The 22,113-nt window shown below is 34.6% G+C and overlaps 1 protein-coding gene across 1 annotated transcript in view; it reads left to right on the forward strand.

Moving 5' to 3' along the window:
• The window catches only part of LOC121367909 (N-alpha-acetyltransferase 25, NatB auxiliary subunit-like), a 48,320-nt gene that overhangs the window by 13,450 nt on the left and 12,757 nt on the right, over positions 1-22,113 (forward strand). The window contains exons 9-22 of the mRNA XM_041492358.1: positions 4,780-4,940; positions 6,582-6,694; positions 9,203-9,271; positions 9,849-9,984; positions 12,081-12,170; positions 12,508-12,618; positions 13,733-13,802; positions 14,511-14,610; positions 14,971-15,018; positions 16,284-16,387; positions 16,788-16,840; positions 18,667-18,739; positions 19,205-19,247; positions 19,526-19,723. Coding sequence (XP_041348292.1) covers positions 4,780-4,940; positions 6,582-6,694; positions 9,203-9,271; positions 9,849-9,984; positions 12,081-12,170; positions 12,508-12,618; positions 13,733-13,802; positions 14,511-14,610; positions 14,971-15,018; positions 16,284-16,387; positions 16,788-16,840; positions 18,667-18,739; positions 19,205-19,247; positions 19,526-19,723 — 1,369 coding nt within the window. The remainder of the gene's footprint in view (positions 1-4,779; positions 4,941-6,581; positions 6,695-9,202; positions 9,272-9,848; positions 9,985-12,080; positions 12,171-12,507; positions 12,619-13,732; positions 13,803-14,510; positions 14,611-14,970; positions 15,019-16,283; positions 16,388-16,787; positions 16,841-18,666; positions 18,740-19,204; positions 19,248-19,525; positions 19,724-22,113) is intronic.

A 22,113-nucleotide genomic window follows, 5' to 3' on the forward strand; every position in this document is an offset into this window, starting at 1 on the left:
CTAGCCACAGGGCTAGTGGCTTTGTGAAAACTACTAGCCCACCAAAATAAAGCACTAGCCCAAATTCCTGATCAATTATAAGTGGATTTTTATATAATTTTTACGAGTATAAGAGTAAAATGAAACAAACACTTAACTCATGTTGTAACTTTCAGTTTTGTCGTGTCGTACGTTTGGTCTTTTGTCAAGTGTGATCCATCGTCATTGTCCCGTTTTCGCTTTTGCCCTCCCCCCGGGGAAAAATAATTGAGCAAACTCATGGTTGGTATCTAAACCCACTATCAAATTAATTAAATTTAAATGAGGGTACAACAGTGTGACACACAGTAATAGATTGTTCAGTGTATTTGGTAGTGGGTTATACATTTAGGACCTACTATTTATGTCGCCAGGAACGGTGATGCCAATTGCTCAAATACAGGACATTACCCCGTGTCAGACCGATATCAAAAGAATAGAACGACGCATTATCCAAATCGCTAATACTAGTAATAGGCCAAGCTGAGTCATTGCATGTGCGGTTACCATTACAGTAAATTGTTTTCCTGATTGCCGATAACCACATGTAAGCGAAGTGTTAAATTAGAAAACAATAGGTAAATAAAACAAACACTGAAATGAAAAATATCTGTTATCAACCTTTGGCTTGGACAAAAACAAATGTTTATTACTGGTAATAAAGATTATGAGGTATTGATATTAAAGTAATGAAACATTATGCATGTGAAATATATGTTGCCAAGAATTTACTTGATTGAGATACCTGTTGTCGCGATTGGTGATTTCCAAGTCCTTAGCCTAAAACATATGTACGAGATTAACTACCACGTGACGTGTCCAACCAATCAAAACACGCATGTCATTAGACTTATTTCCTGTGCCAGAAACTTGAAAGGGAAAAGTAAACAATGCATGCTGTGACTGTGACGATGTAGAGATAGCATGTTACTGCAGTTGGCAGACGTAGTTCAAGTGGATTATTATTATATACTGATTGCGTTGTTGATATTATTCGATGACAAACGTCACAATCAAATTTATTAAACGAAATTTCAGCCGAGAAAAAACCCAAAAAAACCCACGATCAAGCAATAAGGAGGGGGGTGGGGATCACTAGCCCTGTGGGCTAGTGTTTTTGCGTTTCTCACTAGCCCGAACTTAAAAACCACTAGCTACGGGCGTCGGGCTAGTGGATTTGTCGAACTCTGTAATAGATATGGCTGAGAACCAGTAAACCAGTTGTTTTACACGGGAATTGAGTTTAGAAAAATAACTGGTTTGATTTGTTTTATTCTATAACAGTAACAGTAAAGTTAATAGTTTGACGCGGGAATTGGTTTTAAGAAAATAACTGGTTTGATGTGTCATTGTCGCTATAAATACAATTTACAGAAGAACTTAACTTTATATTTTTTAAATATTTTTTTTAACACCTTGACATCATTGTTTATGATGCTTCCACAAAGTTTATTTTCACTTTAAATCGATGATGAGTAATCGCATCCATCATCTGTTTCAAAGTCTGTATTATCAGTTATTTTCGGACAATATATCCTTTACAAATCTTCAATTTTTATTAAATAATAATGTCCATTGTGTTTTAAAAGAAATATTTTACAAATAGCGACAAATCAAACCCATGTGCACATTATGTTATCAATAATGTTTACACAACTTTAGACCATTTGTTCTTTCTTTTTGGTATTGCAATATTTAACAACTTGAATACAAAATGCACTCGACATGCTCGATTGTCATTCTACTATGTTTTAGAATTCACAGAATCAAGATAACTCCTGTGAATGTTGAGAGCTGTGTTTACGAAAATATGTTCGCATCTCGACTATGAATGTTGAGAGCTGTGTTTACGAAAACCTGTTCGCATCTCGACTCCAGTCGAGAATGGGTTTTTACATACATGTAATTAATTTTGTTTGTCTCCACTGCAGTCGAGAATGGGAGGGAAAGAGTTATTCATGTGAAAAAAATTTCCACGTTTGTTTCCATGGCTATTTTCATCTACTAGTTACGGTAATTAAATACTAATTTTGAATTAAGTCTCTGACAGTTACTTTCCGCACCATCGTTTGTCTTTGTATGGAAATAATATGTAACATATCCAATCATGGTAAAAAATGTTTTTTATATTTGATGAATGGTACATTTTTGTTTGTTTTTTGTTAATGGTTTTAAATCTAAACTTAATATGTTGTCTTAAATTATGAAAATTAAAACCATACTGTCATACAAATGGTATTGTCTACTCAATATGGAACTCTTTTGACAGGGATAAAGGTAAATAGACATTTTTATTTTTAATGGTGAAGCATAGTAATAATATTTCTGTCTTTCAGTTGGAACGACATCAGCATTCAAATGCAATAAACTGGGTGCATGACAGACATTTCTGTTTTTAGAATACTGGAAAACTTTCAGTGCATAATTGCCATTGAAAATGTTATGTTTCAAGATTTCCATTGCATCTGTTAGAAGAAAATATTGTAATGTAAAAAGTGAAAGTACAATGAGATATGTTATTGTTATTTTGTACAAAGCCAAAATGATGGTGTGAAAAATATCTGTTATCAACCTTTGGCTTGGACAAAAACAAATGTTTATTACTGGTAATAAAGATTATGAGGTATTGATATTAAAGTAATGAAACATTATGCATGTGAAATATATGTTGCCAAGAATTTACTTGATTGAGATACCTGTTGTCGCGATTGGTGATTTCCAAGTTCTTAGCCTAAAACATATGTGCGAGATTAACTACCACGTGACGTGTCCAACCAATCAAAACACGCATGTCATTAGACTTATTTCCTGTGCCAGAAACTTGAAAGGGAAAAGTAAACAATGCATGCTGTGACTGTGACGATGTAGAGATAGCATGTTACTGCAGTTGGCAGACATAGTTCAAGTGGATTATTATTATATACTGATTGCGTTGTTGATATTATTCGATGACAAACGTCACAATCAAATTTATTAAACGAAATTTCAACCGAGAAAAAACCCAAAAAACCCCACGATCAAGCAATAAGGAGGGGGGTGGGGATCACTAGCCCTGTGGGCTAGTGTTTTTGCGTTTCTCACTAGCCCGAACTTAAAAACCACTAGCTACGGGCGTCGGGCTAGTGGATTTGTCGAACTCTGTAATAGATATGGCTGAGAACCAGTAAACCAGTTGTTTTACACGGGAATTGAGTTTAGAAAAATAACTGGTTTGATGTGTTTTATTCTATAACAGTAACAGTAAAGTTAATAGTTTGACGCGGGAATTGGTTTTAAGAAAATAACTGGTTTGATGTGTCATTGTCGCTATAATGACAGCTGGACCACTCACCCGTCATACAAGGAGTGGTTAATGCCAATTAAATTAAATTCAAAGGCGCGATGTTGCCTTTGCCATAAATCGTTTTCTTTTTCTTTTTATTATATGGTCATGCAATTATATTATTTGAGTCATGGAAAATGAACTTGCAAAAGGTGTACGAAGCCTGTCTAATGTTGACTGTTTCTGACGTTGATGACATTGCTTTTGATGTTTCAGTACCCAGTGTGCTGTGTTTTATCAGACTTCATTTTGGATTCATCCACCTCTTATCTCTACTTTTTTTAATTTGCATTTCGAAAAAAAGAACAGAAGTGTGTTTCCAAATTTTTAATTTCTAATAAAAAACCTTTTAAAATATTAAAAAGTGATTCTTTTATTGTCAGACAGTACATATCTCATTTTACAGTGACAACATATTAAATCCGAACCTGTTGGTTGCTGTTTTATAACTTTATTTTCAAAACACGGATGAAATCAGGGCAACCAAATTTTTGAATGGGCAACTTCATTGTGAACCCATACTTGCCCTCTGGGCAAGCAACCAAAATCCTTAAAATTGAGCACTGGAATGTAAATAAATATTTTCTTTTTTTATTAGTATATTAAGATATATTTTGAAAATGATACCTGACAAAAACATTTTCCTTATCCATAACGTTTACTAACACAAAACAGATGTTTTAATTTGAATAAATACAAATATATATATAGTATTACTCTTTTGAATTACTATTCCTCGCTCCAGCTAGTGCACCACGACTGGTACATAAAAGGCTGTGGTATGTGCTATCCTGTCTATCAGATGGTGTATATAAAAGATCCTTTACTGCTAATCGAAAAGAATAGCCCATGAAGTGGCGACAGCGGGTTTTCGTCTCAATATCTGTGTGGTCCTTGACCATATGTCTGACGCCATATAACCATAAATAAAATGTGTTGAGTGTGTCATTAAATAAAACATTTCCTTCCTTCCTTCCTTCCTTTTGAATTATAAATAACTTAGCTTAATAAAATGTGTTTGAAATGAAACAAAATATTCTCAATTGTTTTAAAACAACCCTAAAATAACCAAAGTCAGATTTAAACTATAAACCCCTGATAACCCATAAATGGTTTAAATGCTAAATTTGATTTGTCAGAGGCTTGCGATCTCAGAATTTCTCTAGCCTTCCTCTAAATACTGTTGATGCTGTTGTAAATAATATTTTATGATGCCAGGCCCATAGCAACAGGGGGAGGGGGGCACTGGCTCCCCCCATTAGACAACAATCCCCTCCTCCCGATATTGTGCCTCTCCTTCAAATATCTGAACATACATTAGTATATATTTGCTTCGCTACAATACACAATTTGATACATTTTGTGCCTAGCACCATATTCAAACACTCATTTATATAGCAGATTCTTTTAGTGAACCCTAATACAATTTTCTATTCCAGTGACCTGCAAGTTGATGATACAGTTGAAAAGGTGATTGCTTTTCTCAACCAGCAAATAAAAGGTTGTGAAAATGGCCGACCTTTCCGTGGACCATACCTAGCACAGCTTCACCTTGCCAAGTTGCTTCTCGATCGCAAACATGAAAGTATAAAACTTGTTGGTACGTTGTCCATAGTTATTTGACGAAAATGTTGTCAATCAATATTTGTTGATCAGGGATGAAAATCCTCAGATATTTTCGGGTGTTCCAGATTGTGTTCTTGTTTTATTAAATGCTCACTATAACTCTTATCCATCCAGCTTTTCAACCAGAAAACCTCATCACTGACCCAAATTTCCGATGTGAAATATATCATTTTGAATCAACATATTTCAACCTCAAATTGTAAGAAAACAACTAATGTAACACTCTTTTGATGTGTCGTAGGTTAGAAGACATCTTAGCAAGTCTAATTACCCAAATACAATTTACAGAAGAACTTACTTTATATTTTTTAAAGTTTATTTTCACTTTAAATCGACGATGAGTAATCACATCCATCATCCGTTTCAAAGTCTGTATTATCAGTTATTTTCGGACAATATATCCTTTACAAATCTTCAATTTTTATTAAATAATAATGTCCATTGTGTTTTAAAAGAAATATTATACAAATAGCGACAAATCAAACCCATGTGCACATTATGTTATCAATAATGTTTACACAACTTTAGACCATTTGTTCTTTCTTTTTGATATTGCAATATTTAACAACTTGAATACAAAATACACTCGACATGCTCGATTGTCATTCTACTATGTTTTAGAATTCACAGAATCAAGATAACTCCTGTGAATGTTGAGAGCTGTGTTTACGAAAATATGTTCGCATCTCGACTATGGATGTTGAGAGCTGTGTTTACGAAAACCTGTTCGCATCTCGACTCCAGTCGAGAATGGGTTTTTACATACATGTAATTAATTTTGTGCGTCTCCACTGCAGTCGAGAATGGGAGGGAAAGAGTTATTCATGTGAAAAAAATGTTCACGTTTGTTTCCATGGCTATTTTCATCTACTAGTTACGGTAATTAAATACTAATTTTGAATTAAGTCTCTGACAGTTACTTTCCGCACCATCGTTTGTCTTTGTATGGAAATAATATGTAACATATCCAATCATTATGGTAATTTTTTTTTTTATATATTTGATGAATGGTACATTTTTGTTTGTTTTTTGTTAATGGTTTTAAATCTAAACTTAATATTTTGTCTTAAATTATGAAAATTAAAACCATACTGTCATACAAATGGTATTGTCTACTCAATATGGAACTCAGAACTATTTTGACAGGGATAAAGGTAAATAGACATTTTTATTTTTAATGGTGAAGCATAGTAATAATATTTCTGTTTTTCAGTTGGAACGACATCAGCATTCAAATGCAATAAACTGGGTGCATGACAGACATTTCTGTTTTTAGAAACTTTCAGTGCATAATTGCCATTGAAAATGTTATGTTTCAAGATTTCCATTGCATCTGTTAGAAGAAAATATTGTAATGTAAAAAGTGAAAGTACAATAAGATATGTTATTGTTATTTTGTACAAAGCCAAAATGATGGTGTTAAAAATATCTGTTATCAACCTTTGGCTTGGACAAAAACAAATGTTTATTACTGGTAATAAAGATTATGAGGTATTGATATTAAAGTAATGAAACATTATGCATGTGAAATATATGTTGCCAAGAATATCAAAATAAATCACTAGAATGTTTTTTCCACGTTCATCTGTACTTTATAGTTCCCATTATTTTGTAGGATGTCCTCTGGAACTGATGAAGCAGTATTTTGATCGCTATGGTGACCGAAGCACATATATTGGAGACATGAAGCTCTTTGTGGATATTTTAGATGGGTCTCAGCAACAAGAGGTGAGATTTGTTTGGCATCCTTTTGTTGAGACTAAGCATCTGATGGCTATGATAAAGTTTATTATGATGTAGATTTTATTAATGGCTGTATGGAACTAATCCATTGTATGTTATGTATGTGCTTGTTTTGTACCTATTTTATTTTGTAATCAGATTTCCATTTGACTTAACTGGTGATGCATTTCTAATGAGTGTTGGTATGTAATACAGTTCCACCTTGTGAAAGCCTGTAACATCTTTGTCTGACCATTTATTAGCCACTTATTGATCCAACCAGATGTGACTGTAGGTTTTTGTGTCCATCCATCTGTCCCACCACAGAACATGTTTCAAAATCCTGAAAGCAATATTTTTAGTCAACTGAAAATCGATTAGCAACTACTGCTTTATGTTTTAAATTTGTGTGGTGATCACTGAAACTGGTGTGGCAAATTGTGACGTGATACTGAACAAAATGTTCTCTGCCCACATATATACTCTTCAAAAGAAGAAACGCAAAACCACATTGTCGTAACATTTGGAGAATTGATTTAATTATTGAATGGTGAGTCCGATAATTACCAAATGTTGCAGGATTGTTCACAATTCACTCTAGTCCATTGTGAGTAAGTGATAGGACACCACCAAGGTCAAGGTCATCTGGAGTCAATACCGGGTGTGGCCTCCGCGTGTGTTGACAACTGCCTGGCACCGACTGCCCATTGAAGCAACCAGAGTACGGATGACGTCCCGGGGGATGGTGGCCCACTCGGCCTGCAAGGCTGCTGCCAGCTCGGGCAGGGTCTGGGGCTGTGGTTGTCGCTGTCGGAGGCGTCGGTCCAACTTGTCCCATAGATGCTCAATTGGGTTCAAATCCGGTGATATCGATGGCCAAGGAAGGACATTAATGTTGTTGTTCTGTAGGAAAGCCGTTGTGAGACGTGCTGTGTGAGGCCTGGCGTTGTCATGTTGGAACACTGCGTTGGCGTTGGCCATAACTGGAATGATGTGTGGCCGGAGGATCTGGTCAATGTAGCCCTGTGCATTCAGGTTGCCCTGCACGTGGACCAGGTCAGTTTGCCAGTGTGTGAGATGGCTGCCCACACCATGACACTACCCCCGCCGAATCTGTCCACTTCCTGCACGCAGTTTGCCGCATAACGTTCACCACGACGCCTATACACGCGACATCTTCCATCATGACGTCGGAGCAGAAATCGGGACTCGTCACTGAACCACACCTGTCTCCATCGCAGTTGAGGCCATTGTCGATGAATCTGGCACCACTGCAGTCGGAGTCGACGGTGTTGTGGTGTTAAGATGACACCTCGAACTGGACGTCTGGCACGAATTCCTACCTCACGTAGGCGGTTCCGTACGGTCTGGTCGGATATCCTGCGCAAACCCTGGTATTGCTGCGGCTGTGGAGGTGGCAGTAGTCAATCGTTCCCGAAGGTGGCGTACCCGGATGTAGCGGTCCTGCCCGGGGGTAGTGACCCGTGGTCGACCGGATCTAGGGAGGTCACGTGTTGATCCATGTTGCTGGTAACGGTCCCACAGTCTGGAGATGGTGCTTGGGGACACATGGAATGCCCTGGCAACGGCCGTTCTGGATTCGCCTGCGTCTAGTCGGCCGATGGCATTGTTTCTCTGCGGTTTTCACTGAGACGTGGCATGTCCTGGATTGTCAACTGTCGGCCAGATACAGAGGCCAGGCAAGCGAACACCCTGCACTTTTATACTGTCGGTGTTCATGTTGCACGTGCAGACAACGCACGTGCAGTGGTGACATGGTTTGCACGTGGCTGTGTTTTTGCGAATATTCACATTTTGGAACTTTATTGTACAGTAGCTGCGTTTTATCGAATGTAACCGTGAGAATGTGTTTGGGACATGCAATGACCTTATATTCACAAAGCATGAACCGGTAGGAAACATAAAATCGGAGTTATAACCCATTTGTACCCTTTTGCGTTTCTTTTTTTGAAGAGTATATTTTTCAAATATGGCTTTCTTGGATATTGGCCCACATCCATTTTTGACAGTTATGGCCTTGGAACTTAGGAGATAACAAGCTTTTCGAGTCTGGTAGGGGACATATATTGCTTTAGCAGTACTCTCAGAATGCTTGTTTAATAGTCTGATATCATAATGGTCAGGGGCGGGATTTAACTCAAGTCTGTTGAGTGCTCACTTGAGGTGCTTGCGTCGCAGGATTGAACCACATCGACGGATCCATTCAAATTATTGGGGGGTTTTATTGTTCCAGCCAGTGCACCACAACTGGATAAAGGCCATGGTATGTGCTTTCCTGGCTGTATGTGGGAAAGTGCATATAAAAGATCCCTTGTTGCATTAGGGAAAATGTAGCGAGTTTCCTTTGATGACTACATGTCAGAATTACCAAAAGTTTGACATCCAATAGCCGATGATTAATTAATCCATGGTGTTGTTAAACAAAAACAAACTTTTTCATAATGGTCAGTATATACTTTCAGCTACTTCTAAATCCTTTTTGTTTTCTTACAGCTAGTACATCACATTACAGATTCACTACATCTGTCTGCCAATGATGGTACATTCATTTATGCAAACAATGTAAGTTAAAGATCTGTAGATAATATTTTACAAATATATTCTTAATTATTTAAAATGTATTACACCATTGAGTGTCTTTGTATGTGTAATTGTTAACTAATAAGATACTATTACGTTTAATTAGTTGAATATGATTGTGAATTGTTACAATCTCAGTGTTTTAGACAAGATAACCTGCTATAATTTTAAATTTGTCTAATGGATTTTATAATGTTTGGGCCAACCACATTGTCAGCGAGTCGTTATTGTGCCACAGGAAAATGTATAACATTATGTGTGTGTGTGTGGGTGGGGGGGGGGGGGGGGGGGGGGGGGGGGTGGTGTGGTCTAATGTTTTTGTCCTGTGTAGAAATTATCTTTTGATTACTATGTTAGTTTTAATATAATTACATAGTCCCACAATTGTAATATATTGACTTAAAAAAATAATAAGTTACTACCACAATTTTAATTTATTTACCATAACTATTTTTTGTGCATTTTTATATCACTATAGTATAATTTAAAATCATTTTTAGAAGATGCATATATTGCATGATTACAAATTTTAATGAAAATATATATCATTTCCGATCAGATAAAACAACTACAGAGACACGTATCAGTATTACAGCTTAGTCGATACCTGGGATACCAAGATTTGATGACAGCACAGGAAAAAATCAGCATGTCTAAAGAACTGCTGTCTAGACACAAGGATGGCCTCAAGTTTGGTAAGACAAATGTATCAATTGTTTGTTTTAATTTATTTTCATGCTTATATCCCATTAAGTTTCAAGCATCAGTAAGATTTGAATGGCAAATAAACATCAATGACCATATAAAGTAGAGTGAAACTGTAATTATTGTATTATTTTAAGTTTGTTTGTCTCTTTAATTTAACGACACCACTAGAGCATATCGATCCATTTATCGTCGGCTATTGGAGGAAACCTGCTACAATTTTCGATTAGTAGCAAGGGATCTTTTCATATTCACCATTCTGCAGACAGAATAGCACATACCATGCCCTTGATATACCAGTCGTGGTGCACTGGCTGCAATGAGAAATAGCCCAATGGGCCACCACAGGGATCGACGGTGTATCAAGTGAGCGTTTTACCACTGAGCTACATCCTGCCCCTGTTTTATTTCAATGATAGTTTATCATAGTATTTGTTCATCTATTATATATATATATATATATACTCAAATGCCACCATTAATGTGTAAAAGCACAAAGATACTGACATTTAATGTGCAGTGAAAAATGTACAGTGGTTGAGATTGGATTAAAATAGTGTTGTTAAATACAAACCTGTGAGAATTAAAAATTGGTGTAAACTATTTATGGGTTACGCAAAAATAAATTAAGTTAAGCCATTTTGTTTTTGTGTAACCTGTCATGAATTAGATGTTGCGTAAAAACTAAAACTTGTGTGAGCGAATTTAGGTCTGTAAAATACTACACCTCTAAAACACACTAATGTTATTTAGGTGGCAAACTGTCCTGAAAATAAAAGTTGCACACTTCAGGATCACCAGAACCGTAGTAATGTATTCTGGAAATTTGATGTGCAGCACGTCAGTAGTTGGTATTGTTGCAATAGTGAAGATATATTTCAGGCTTATTTTTTATTTGAAAAACTGTCGTTAAAATGTACCAGTAAGGTTTGGTGTAACTGTATATGGTAGACTGGTTAAAAGTAACCTACTGGTACAACCAGAGAGGACTATTGGTTTTGTTTGTGTCTGTCTGGCTCGCATATAGTTTTTAAAAAAATGTTTGTTTTGCAATGCCGTAACCCTATGAACCCGAGAAGTCGGTTTTCTGGCTTGACGTCATTTGATGTCGTCTTGTTTGTAAACAAACAGTTTGGCATTATTTTCTACCAATCAGAATTTGTTTTACAGTATAGGTAGTAGCAGAAGTTGTCTGCCTGTGTGAATGTAAATTTGCAGACTTTTTTTTTTGCTTTTTAAGTGTATTTTTTCCACAAATATGAACCGTGGGCGTGTCAGCACTGAAGAAGCGCTAAACTTGATAATGTCTGACAATGAATGTAAGCTCAATAATGACACATACAGCAATGAAAGCAACTTTGAAACTGAAAGTCATGATGAAATTGATGAAGTGAATGTCGGCTGCGTTAACAATTACGAAAATGACAGTGAATCCAAAGATGTAAATAAAGATTCTGGCACAGTTGATTTTGCTAGTGTGCATGTTTGTGGGCATGGCAGCGGTAGCTGGCAAGGCAGGGGATGTGGTATTAGTGAAAATAATCAACAATATCAGTGGACTAGGGACACTACAGGTTTTGTTGACAGGCATACATCATTGAGCTGTGTTTAATTGCCAATATATCCAAGAGAAAATGAAAAAAACTAAAATTCTGAAATTTCTGCTGGGAACTCGTGGTAGAGGAAATTTTTAACAATAATAATTTATGGTTCAAAGGATTAAGATATTAAGCTGAAATGTTTTGTATAGTTTTTATCATGTAGAGTTTCAGATCAGATTTGATTTTCTTACGGATTTGTTTTTACAGATATAAGAAAATCTCTTGGACCTGGTTGAAAACATATACTGCATTAGCAGAACTCTCAGCATACTTGTTCAAATATGATTTATGTAATAGAATTTCCGACTAAACCTAAATAAACATCATGTCAACTGATTTTCGGTTTGTTAAGATTTAGAAATATTGTTCCCTATAGTGAACTCCCTATCCCATAAAAACTAAGATTTTTCCTATAGTGAACACGTGACCTGTGATAACTTATTAAATAGATTGCTTTTCTCAAATGTTTGTTTGGTTTGTTTCAGGCAAAGATCTCCTTTCTACAGATCTACAGTTCAGTGATCCCTATCTCATCCTGGCAGCTCATCTGTTACTAGATGCAGCAAAACAGCTAGGTACAGCCATCAGGAAACAAAATTTTGGTTTGCCATAATGCAACCTAACATTTTAATAATCGGTCAGTCATTTTTTTGTTTAATTTTTTTTTCATTTCAGAGGAAGTTAAAAAAAAAAAAAGTTATTGTTAAAAAGAAAAACCTGCAAATGATTTTGATGAATTTTGTAGACTAAAAGCATTCAGTCTACACTTTACTTCTTTACTGAGAAATGTTTGTGTTGTACTGAAGTTTTTGTTTACAGCAAATAAATGTAACAAACTGGCATTTGTAATTTTGGTGTTATTTGTTTCTTCAGAATGTCAAGTGTTTAATATACATGTGTTTATATCTTCAGGTACTCCCAATTTGATATGGCAAGTTGTGATAGAGTTGGAGCAGGGGATGAGACAATCACAGGCAAACTTTCAAATTAAACTGCTACTTATCCGGTTATATTGCTCAATGAGTATGTATGCCATACAGTATGATTATTTTACTGTAAATCTATTTTCATTAAGCAAATTAACAATCTGTTAATGTATAGTGTATAATGTATACATTTTGTGTGCTCTTTAGCTTAATAATAATAATATTCAGTCTGTAATGCTATTGTTGTTAACCCCTCGTGACAAGTCATCTAAGTGACACCTGACCTCGACACTCATACAACTTCATTTGTCATTAAATTCTCATTAAACTTCCCATATTAAATAGGATCAGGACACCTTGAACGAGTTCGCATTTTGCCTCTTTCTGTCAAAAGTCAAAATTACTGTTACTAGATATAGAAATAACAAATCACTGCTCTACAGACTTAATTTCTCATCTGATTTTCTTAAACTTCACATACAGGGATAGGATCATGCAGATGCAATTGGATTTTCAGTTTTCGATGTCTTGTTAATTTTTGCAAGTAATTTTTAAATTACTATTGTCAACTCTATGAATTATACATTGTTCCTGTTCCATCATTAATTTGCAATCCAGTAATTATAAGAGAGAATGGTTGATGGTTTATGCTGTTTAATGTTTCGAAGTGCATGGCATAACATTTCATTGTTTTGTTATCATGTTGGTTGTGCAACATTAAATTCAATCGAACTAGCAATTGGTTATTTGGTGAATCATTGCATGTTCTGAAGTGAAAAGTTGCAAACTTCAGAAGATGGCTAATTTCAGTGCGAGTTTTGGGTAATTGGTTAGGTTATGCAAATATAAGTCATTTAATTAAACAATCAGTTATTTAGGTGGAAATCACATGAACTGATATTTGATTGATTTAGATTTTGATGATGTCCCTTGAAATGTTCAATCTAAAAATCAGTCATTTAGAACACATTTTTACCGAAATCGAGAATTTCTTAATTTAAATTCAATTGTGCTTAACCTGTGTGCTATGATACACTTATGCATCATGCCAATAAATTTGTGCCTTGGCACTTATTTAATGCATACATTTTTATTAATGTGTATATTACTGTATATTTTTGTTTACCACACAATTTTAAGGCCTAATTTAGTATATTTTGGTCGTAAAAGATGAATATGTACTTTTGTAATTCACTTTTTCATAATTACAGGTGCGTTTGGTCCGTGTCCTACTTTGTATGATGGGATGGAAATAAAACATATAATGAATGACACACTGGGGTAAGAAGCCATAGATAACATATTAAGATGCTTTATATTTTGGGATTAATGAATTCGCCCTGGGAACAGATATAGGAAGATATTAGAAGTGATACCTCATCTGAAAGATCAGATTGATCTGACCTGAGTAGAAATTAAGCACACAATATACTTGTACAAAATCTAGTAAATTGCTAATGGCTAAAGTTTAAAAGTTAAAAATTAAAGTTTGTTTTGTTATAATGATAACACTAGAGCATATTGATATATTCATTATTGGCTATTGGTTGTCGGACATTTGGTAATTGTGGCATAGTCTTAGAGAGGAAGCCTGCTACATTTTTCCATTAGTAGCAAGAGATATTTTATAAGTACGGCCTGTGATATACCATTCGTAGTACATTGGCTGGAATGAGAAATAGCCCATTGGGATCCATCAATGGGAATTAGGCGAGCAATGGCATGTTGAGATCAAATTGACTTTAGGTAGCCTGGTCTTCATTGTAGACAGATTGTTGTTATTTGGTCAGTCTTCAGAAATTAATTTTAGCTTCATTTTGATAATTCAAGAAAGCCTGATTATTAAAAACATTGTGAGTGAAATCTAAAAACTATGTATCCCTTTGAATAAAAATTATGTTTGAGGATTTAATGCATGACATATTCATGTTTTATCATTATGTCTTTTTTGTAAATGTTGGTAACAATTTTTTATTTTTTTTGTTCCAGTCATACTGTGTCAAGTCACGTAGGAAGGCTAGGTCACTTTGTGGCAGCTTGTGCAATGTATGGAACTATGCTTCGCTTTTTCACTGTCAATCATAAAGAGGTAACTCTTTACCATATCCCCTGCATTGAATAAATACAGAATTTTAAAATTGTTTTGTGGACTGAGATGAATTTTAATTTAATTTTTAATTGGTATTTACATTACAATTCTTTTTTATGATGATAAGTAATAGATATGGTGAATAGATATGAGATTTTAGCATTACCCGTATTATAATAAAAGGAAGGTCAAATTCTGTAAGAATACTCCCAAGACAATTATTTGTTACATTTTCACAATAAAAAGAGTTTGAAAAGTCTGTTCCGGTGTAATAGAAATAAGTAGTTTAATGTCCTCTGTAAATTACTGTTAGTATAAAATAGAATTGAATAATGAAGTAAATGAATTTTCTACTTTCAGACAACAGAATATCTTTTGTCTTCATACAAGTATGGATCATTTGGAAAGGTAAGGTTAAAATACTACAAGATTTATACATTATGTTCCTTAGAAAGGAAGAGGTGGAAACTTACTTTCACGGGAGAAATTTAAAAGCAAAGAATGTTTAACTCTTTGATTGCTGTTTAAAATCAAAGGGGGGTGGGAATACCTATCATAGTTCCTGCCACTGGCAAAATTATTTTAAATGTAGGTGAGTTTCAGTTATTGTAATTGTTAGTATGATAGTGGAGAGACACTGATTTAAATTTGGAATGCAATAATGAATTCCACTGGGTAGCAAATACTGAAGAAAGTTGCCCATGAAGACATAGAATTAGGTAGCATTTGCTGCTGTAGCAGGCAAAGAGTTGATGACACCTGAGCATGTTTTGTGTCAGTTTTGATCTAGAGTATGCTACAGTAGAGAAAATCCACTGTCATCACTGCTAGGTGCTCCTACTGAACAGAAGCAAATGATCTTTGATATCCAGGGATGACAACTGAAGCTGGTTTTGTCCAAAATATTGGGTTTCAGATTAACAAGTTTTAATGTGTAAAAAATTCTGAAAAATCTATTTTAAAAAAGCAGTTTTATTTATTTACTCAAATTATTTAGCTATCTGTCAATTCTTTTACATGTATGTCTCCCCTAAAATTAACTATTTAAGCAGGGCTTCTAGATTATGGTAGCCCCACTCCCATGGCTAGTGATATTCAATGTTGGGCTAGTAAATAACTACTATTGCCATGCCCAACGGCTAGTGAAATTTTTATGTCAAATGTTGCAGTTACGTCTGTTTTGTAAATATGAATATCCTGCTCCCACCCCAACCACCATTGTTAGTGCTTTTAAGCTCTATCTCCCTCTTTAGGTGACATCTGATTATAACTGTTATTTGGTAAAATTGTATTAACTTAAAGTAAAGTAGGGTTAGTGAATTTTTAATCATGGCTAGTAAATGTTTTAAATCACTAATCCCATGGCTAGTGGATTAAAAAAAAAAATTCTAGAAGCCGTGATTTAAGAAAAGTGGGAACTTGAAATAGTTGACTGCTGTCATTTTTGTAATGATTGAACATAGCCTATTTTAATTGTCAGCGCCCGATATATCCATACCATAGCCTTTGGTTATTAACTAGTCATGGAGTGGGGGGGGGAACCTCATTGGGTGTACTGAAAAATATCAATTAAACAATTGTGCAACTTATTACATCTCAGATCAGGTATTGTAAATGTCATTGGTACTTTGTTTTTGTTTGTTATAGCAAGATCTCACTGTATGCTTTTTCAGATCAGTGAGTTTGTGAAATTCCGTGAAAGGTTGCAAGATTCTATACAGTACGCCAGTGCAACTGCTGAGAGACTGCTACTTGATCTCATTCTAGATACTTACAAGTAAGAAATGGACTGCATTCAGTAAGACTATGATACACTCGTTAAAAACACTTCCAATATAGGAACAGTTTTCTTTATTTTTGTAAAAGAATTTAAGAGTTACTCAGCATTGGTTGTTTAGATATCAGTATAAACCTTTTGCATGTTCTTCATATGTCTGGAAGAACAAACAAATCTTGATGTTAATTTTTTTTTTAAAGTAGCCCCTTTAGTAGTTATCAAAATTATTAATGTTAAAAACTTTAATAAGTGGGTAATTATATAATTCATGAATCAACAGGCGAAAAGTGTCAGACTTCGGTCATTTGGCATTTCATACTAAATGTTTGTTTATCATTAATCTGATGTTCTTACATGTGTATTATCTTCATAAAGGTTGAAATATTGTTTCTGTTTTTAGTCACTCGAGTACAGAACAGATGATTACTTACATGGAAATTGATCCAGAGCAAGGTAGTCAATTAACATTGATTTGCTTACAGTTGTATGAGGATCACACAGACCATATAGAATACTTGAATTTAAAAATGGTGTTCGTAATTTACCTGAATTTTCTATATGTGTATTTCCTGCTTTTAAAGTGAATCAAGTTTACAAAAGCGTTGCAGTTTAAAAAAAAAAGTTAAAGTACAATAAATGTAACATGTATCAGTAAAAATTGAATGCAGCTTTTCAATCTGATTAAAATTAGCTCTACTGGTCTCACCAGTAGATCTAACAGCATTGCATGGACTCCCATGTCCAGGTGACATTTCATCTATAAATAACAATTTAAATATCGACTCATTACACTTCGCCTTTTATAATGTTATTCTGGAGCAAACAAATTCTAAAAATATCGGTCGAGACTATTTATGCAATAGGCGAACTTGTTGGTCTATTTCAACATTGAAAAAACAGTGGGAAAATTGCAGTAATAAACTCTGGATTGTATACTAGTATAAACAGATTTTGTGGCTATATACCATCACGGGGTTTTTTCCGTCTTGAAACAAATTTTATATTGAAATTAGTTTCCGGCATACTTCGTAATTCACCCAAATCATTTTGTATACCCTCGGCATAATCCCGAATGTTTTCAAATTACTGGCATGATTTTGCAAGTAAGGTTTGATTGGTCGAATGAAAGGTCAACTGAACATGAGCTTCAACGGGCTGCTATTAGATCCACATGTAATAGTGGAGCTAATTTAAATTAGATTGGCAGCTTTTGGATTTGGTTGTCAGTCACTGGGGTTTTGTTTGTAAATATGATCAACAAATTTGTTTACATGCATGTGTAACCTACAGCAGCTAGTCTGACACAATTGGCAAAATTTAAAAACATTTAGCAAATTTTATTTTAATTTTGCGAGGTCATTCTTCTTCTTCGAACATTCAGATGGTCCCCAGTAGATTTTCTATTGTTTGTCATATAAGCAAATGTGCATTGAGCTGCAGTTAGGCAACTCCCTACAAGTAGTTTGGCCCAGCTCATCCTGCCATATTAGTTTAGCCATCGCCCTTTGACCAATCCAGCTTGGGTGGTCCTACCAGGATCACTTGATGTTTTGCATTTACCATAGTTTGACACCCAATAGTCAATGTATTTTTTTCATGCTGGAGTGTTGTTAAACATTCATTCATTCATTCAGGGACGGGACATATCCCAGTGGTAAAGCGCTAGCTTGATGTGCAGTTGGTTTAGGATTGATCCCTGTCGGTGGGCCCAGTGGGCTATTTCTCGTTTCGGCCAGTGCTCCACAATTGGTATAACAAAGGCTGTGGTATGTACTATCCTGTCTGTGGGATGGTGCATATAAAAGATCCCTTGCTGCTAATCGAAAAGAGTAGCCCATGAAGTGGCGACAGCGGATTTCCTCTCTCTATATCTGTGTGGTCCTTGACCATATGCCTGACGCCATATAACCGTAAATAAAATGTGATGAGTGTGTCATTAAATAAAACATTTCATTCATTCATTCATTCTGTAATTCATTCCCTACCAGGAGTTGAAGCTACCACTGGTACAGCTCTCACTGAAACATACAAGCTACCTCACCATGTCAAGGAATGGACTACCCTTGGGAAAATCTGTTCTTTTAATGAAGTTTTTGCCATATTATCTCAGATTTTATATATTTTTATTTAAGACATTGTTTATCCTTAAATGAAATTATGTTGCTAACCATTCTTAAAACTACTTTAATTTAAATTGTGTGCAAATAGCATTTTATTGGGGTTTTTTTAATCAATATTCATTTTGGGATAAATGATTGAGAGATTTTATTAATTTGCAGATAAGACTAATTTTGATAAACTACGTGACAACCGAGACTTTAAAGTTATGAGCTGTTGGGACCCTCCCTCTAGGTAACGTCTTTCTTTTACTGTGTTTGTCTTCACTGACACCCTGAAACTTAATTAAAAATAGATCTGCAAAAATTGTGAATTAATATTTTAACATTTCTATGACAAAATACATTTCATTGCACTAAGACAATAGTACACAATATATTCTTGCATCTATTTGCAAGGCATGTTTAAAAATGTTCCAAAAAATGTTAAGTGGTGGTGTTTTTTGTTGTTTTTTCCTATTGAAGATGGTAGCATTCTACCTCAATTAAAATATAATTTAATTGAAACAAAAAGTATTTATTCTGACTTACAACTGTAATTAAAATGTATTGAGGGCATTGTTAAATAAATAAACATTTCTTTATTTCTATAAGATTTAAAAAAATAAAATAAAAATGACTACTATTAACAAATTAAAAATGTTTTTAAGTGATTTTTGTTTTCTCACATGGCTGATTCTGTGATATGTGTTACTAACAGGTTTAATTTGGATGAGTTACAACAGCAGTCATTCAGGGAAGAGGTATGTGCTTGTGTTTTAATAATTAGCATTTTACTATTAGAAATGAGTACTTGAATATTTAATTTTTTTTATTATAAATTAGTTTTTAAAAAAAGAAGGTTTTCTCATATTATTAAAGTTTTACTACTCCCATTGGTTTTCTGCAATTGCCTGATAATTTAATAAATTTATGTCAAATGCACAAGTGTCAAAAATATTTTATTAATCCTTCAGTTGACTATCACCCTATTGCTTTAAATATCCATTTTGTTAGTTATTACTTTTCTTTGTCATTCTAGAAAGCGTGGTTGAGATTGAGAAATTTGACTTTGAGATTACTGGCTGCCAGTGTCAAGTTGGGGCACCAGTGCTGTGAGAACAGTAATAAAAATGGTGTGACCAATGGCCCCGCCTCACTGCCTGATATTGTCGAGGATTTGCTGTCACAGCTGCAGTCTCATCTTGAGAAATGCCAGTCTTACATTAACCCACCTGAGGTGAGCACTGTTTTTTTTTAATATAATTGTGTCTGTGCTGAAGAGTTTGATCTTTGGGATGTCATATTATGTTTAAGGTTACTTTTCACTGCAAATATTAAACTAATCTTTATTGTAAGATAATGTTTTAGTCAAGGGATATATCTCCATGCGAAGGAATATAGCTGATATAAAAGCTAGTCTTGTAATATGGCTGGAAGGGAGTTGGCTGTCGACAGCAAATAACAACTGAAATGAAGCATAAACATATTTCTGCATTCACTGTGTCATCCTTTATTGTAGCTAATTTTATTGTCAAGGAGATTATTCATATGTTAGTATTATAATATATAACTATTCAGTCTTTAAAATTTTGATATACTTCTGTACACTCATGTCACCTTAGTCTCGGCGGCACAAAAGTCTGTGCATGTTAATTACGTTACATTACGTCTTGAAACAAGTGTTGGGGTATGTTTGTAAACAAACATTCAACGTTAATTTAATTACAATTTGATTAAAAACTCTGAATTAATGCACTAAAAGTATACTTTTGCCAGCCTCGATCAACATGTTTTTGTATCACCTGTCAACATGTGTCTGTCATCGCTGTAATGATTAACCTTGTATATGAACTTACACAAGTTTACAGAGAAGCTTCAATACATACCTTATTGTAATTTATTAATCCATAAATGAAATAAATGTTTTATTTTATCTGTTAAAGGAGAGAACAATTAAGGCATTTGGCCTGGTATACATATTCAACGATATATAATGCACATTATTGCTTAATATCAACACGTATAATCGTATAGTTAATTAATAACACGGTTAAATGTGACGGCTGTTATATATAACGGGCGCAGCCATTTTGTACCATCTCAGTGAGTACGCCCTCTGGCGAGCTGGTGATTACGTAATACTTAACGCGTAACGTCAGGAATGAGCTTTAGAACTTAGTTAATTGGTCTATGCTGTTAGTTGCTTCTACCTGTGATTCCTGATTGGCAGGTGTGTATTTGATTGGTAACCAGACGAGCCAATTAATTGACGCTGTCTAGACACAAAAATACATACCGGTATTGTGGAATATTACCTGTCGCCCCTAAAATTGTAATGGACATGGTTTATTACTGTAAATAGTTCTGTAAAACTATTGATTAAGTAGACTTTTCCATCTAAAACCACAGAACTGACCAATTGCGTAGTAGAAAAGAAAATTATTACTTGGGTATCGTGGGTTGTCATTTTTGCTCCAACGTAGTATATCAATAGGCCAAATAGTGTACATTTTTCCTTTGGATTATTTAACAGAGAAAAATACTATAACCCTATTTTGTTCCATTAATGCAACTTGAAATATATTTAGTTAAATAGTTTATTATATTATTACGTCATTTATGCTGTTTTACAAGTCAGGTTTATCAAAGAGAAGCACCTTGTCAAAAATTACTGCTTTTGTTTACACTGTACATACAAGAGATGGTCAGGAGCTGACGTCACTTCGCCCCAAGCTATCCCACCGGACGTCACAAAAACGAAACAAAATGGCTGCCCCCAGTTGGCAGGAATAATCATGTTTTTTTATTAACACCATTTATATTTATCTCATTTTCATAATCTAAATTTTTCTGAAACAAGACTATAATAGGAGGTGTGTGTTTAGAACTTACAAAAAGTAGGATCCATTATTTGTTGTTGTTGCTGCACAGACTTATATGCCGTCATGCAGGTCAGTAAATACAGGGGGTCCCACTAAAAAGTGCGTTCATTACTTGAGTTTAAAAAACATTAAAATTAAAATAACTTTCAGTAGTAACACGTTTATTGTTCCATTGTACTGTGGCGGTGAAACAAATATTTTTAAAGAAAGATTTTAATTCTAAAATATCACACAAATGCTTAGGTGCGCAGACTTAAGTGCCACCAGTGTATATGATTTGATATATCTTTTTATCCTATAACTTAACCATGATATCCATGTCATAAACCCATATGATAAGTTTAGTTTATTAACCCGGTTAATAATGGTATGTAAATCTGCAAGGTCTCTAGGTAATTTGTTGCTGTGGATGGGTCATTTGCTTACAAGCCAACAAGACCCATGTACCTGAGCGTAATGTTTTCAAAGATTTATTTAAAATGCGTGATGTCAAAGTAATCTGTGCTAATCGTGATGATGTCAACTTTAGTACTGTGATTTACTAAAAAAGTAATTAGAATGTTATTTTAGAAGTGTTATAGGATAAATAGAATTCGCTACTCGTGTTTTTTAAATATGTAAAATATCAACCTCGTCTAGTTAATCGGTATTTGTTTCGGCAGAGCCTTGACAAATACCGATTAACATAGACTCGGTTGATATTTTTCATATTAAAAAATGCTCGTGACGAATCCTCTATATAAAC

Source organism: Gigantopelta aegis, chromosome 3 (assembly GCF_016097555.1).
Source record: "Gigantopelta aegis isolate Gae_Host chromosome 3, Gae_host_genome, whole genome shotgun sequence".
NCBI classification, from domain to species: Eukaryota; Metazoa; Mollusca; class Gastropoda; order Neomphalida; family Peltospiridae; genus Gigantopelta; species Gigantopelta aegis.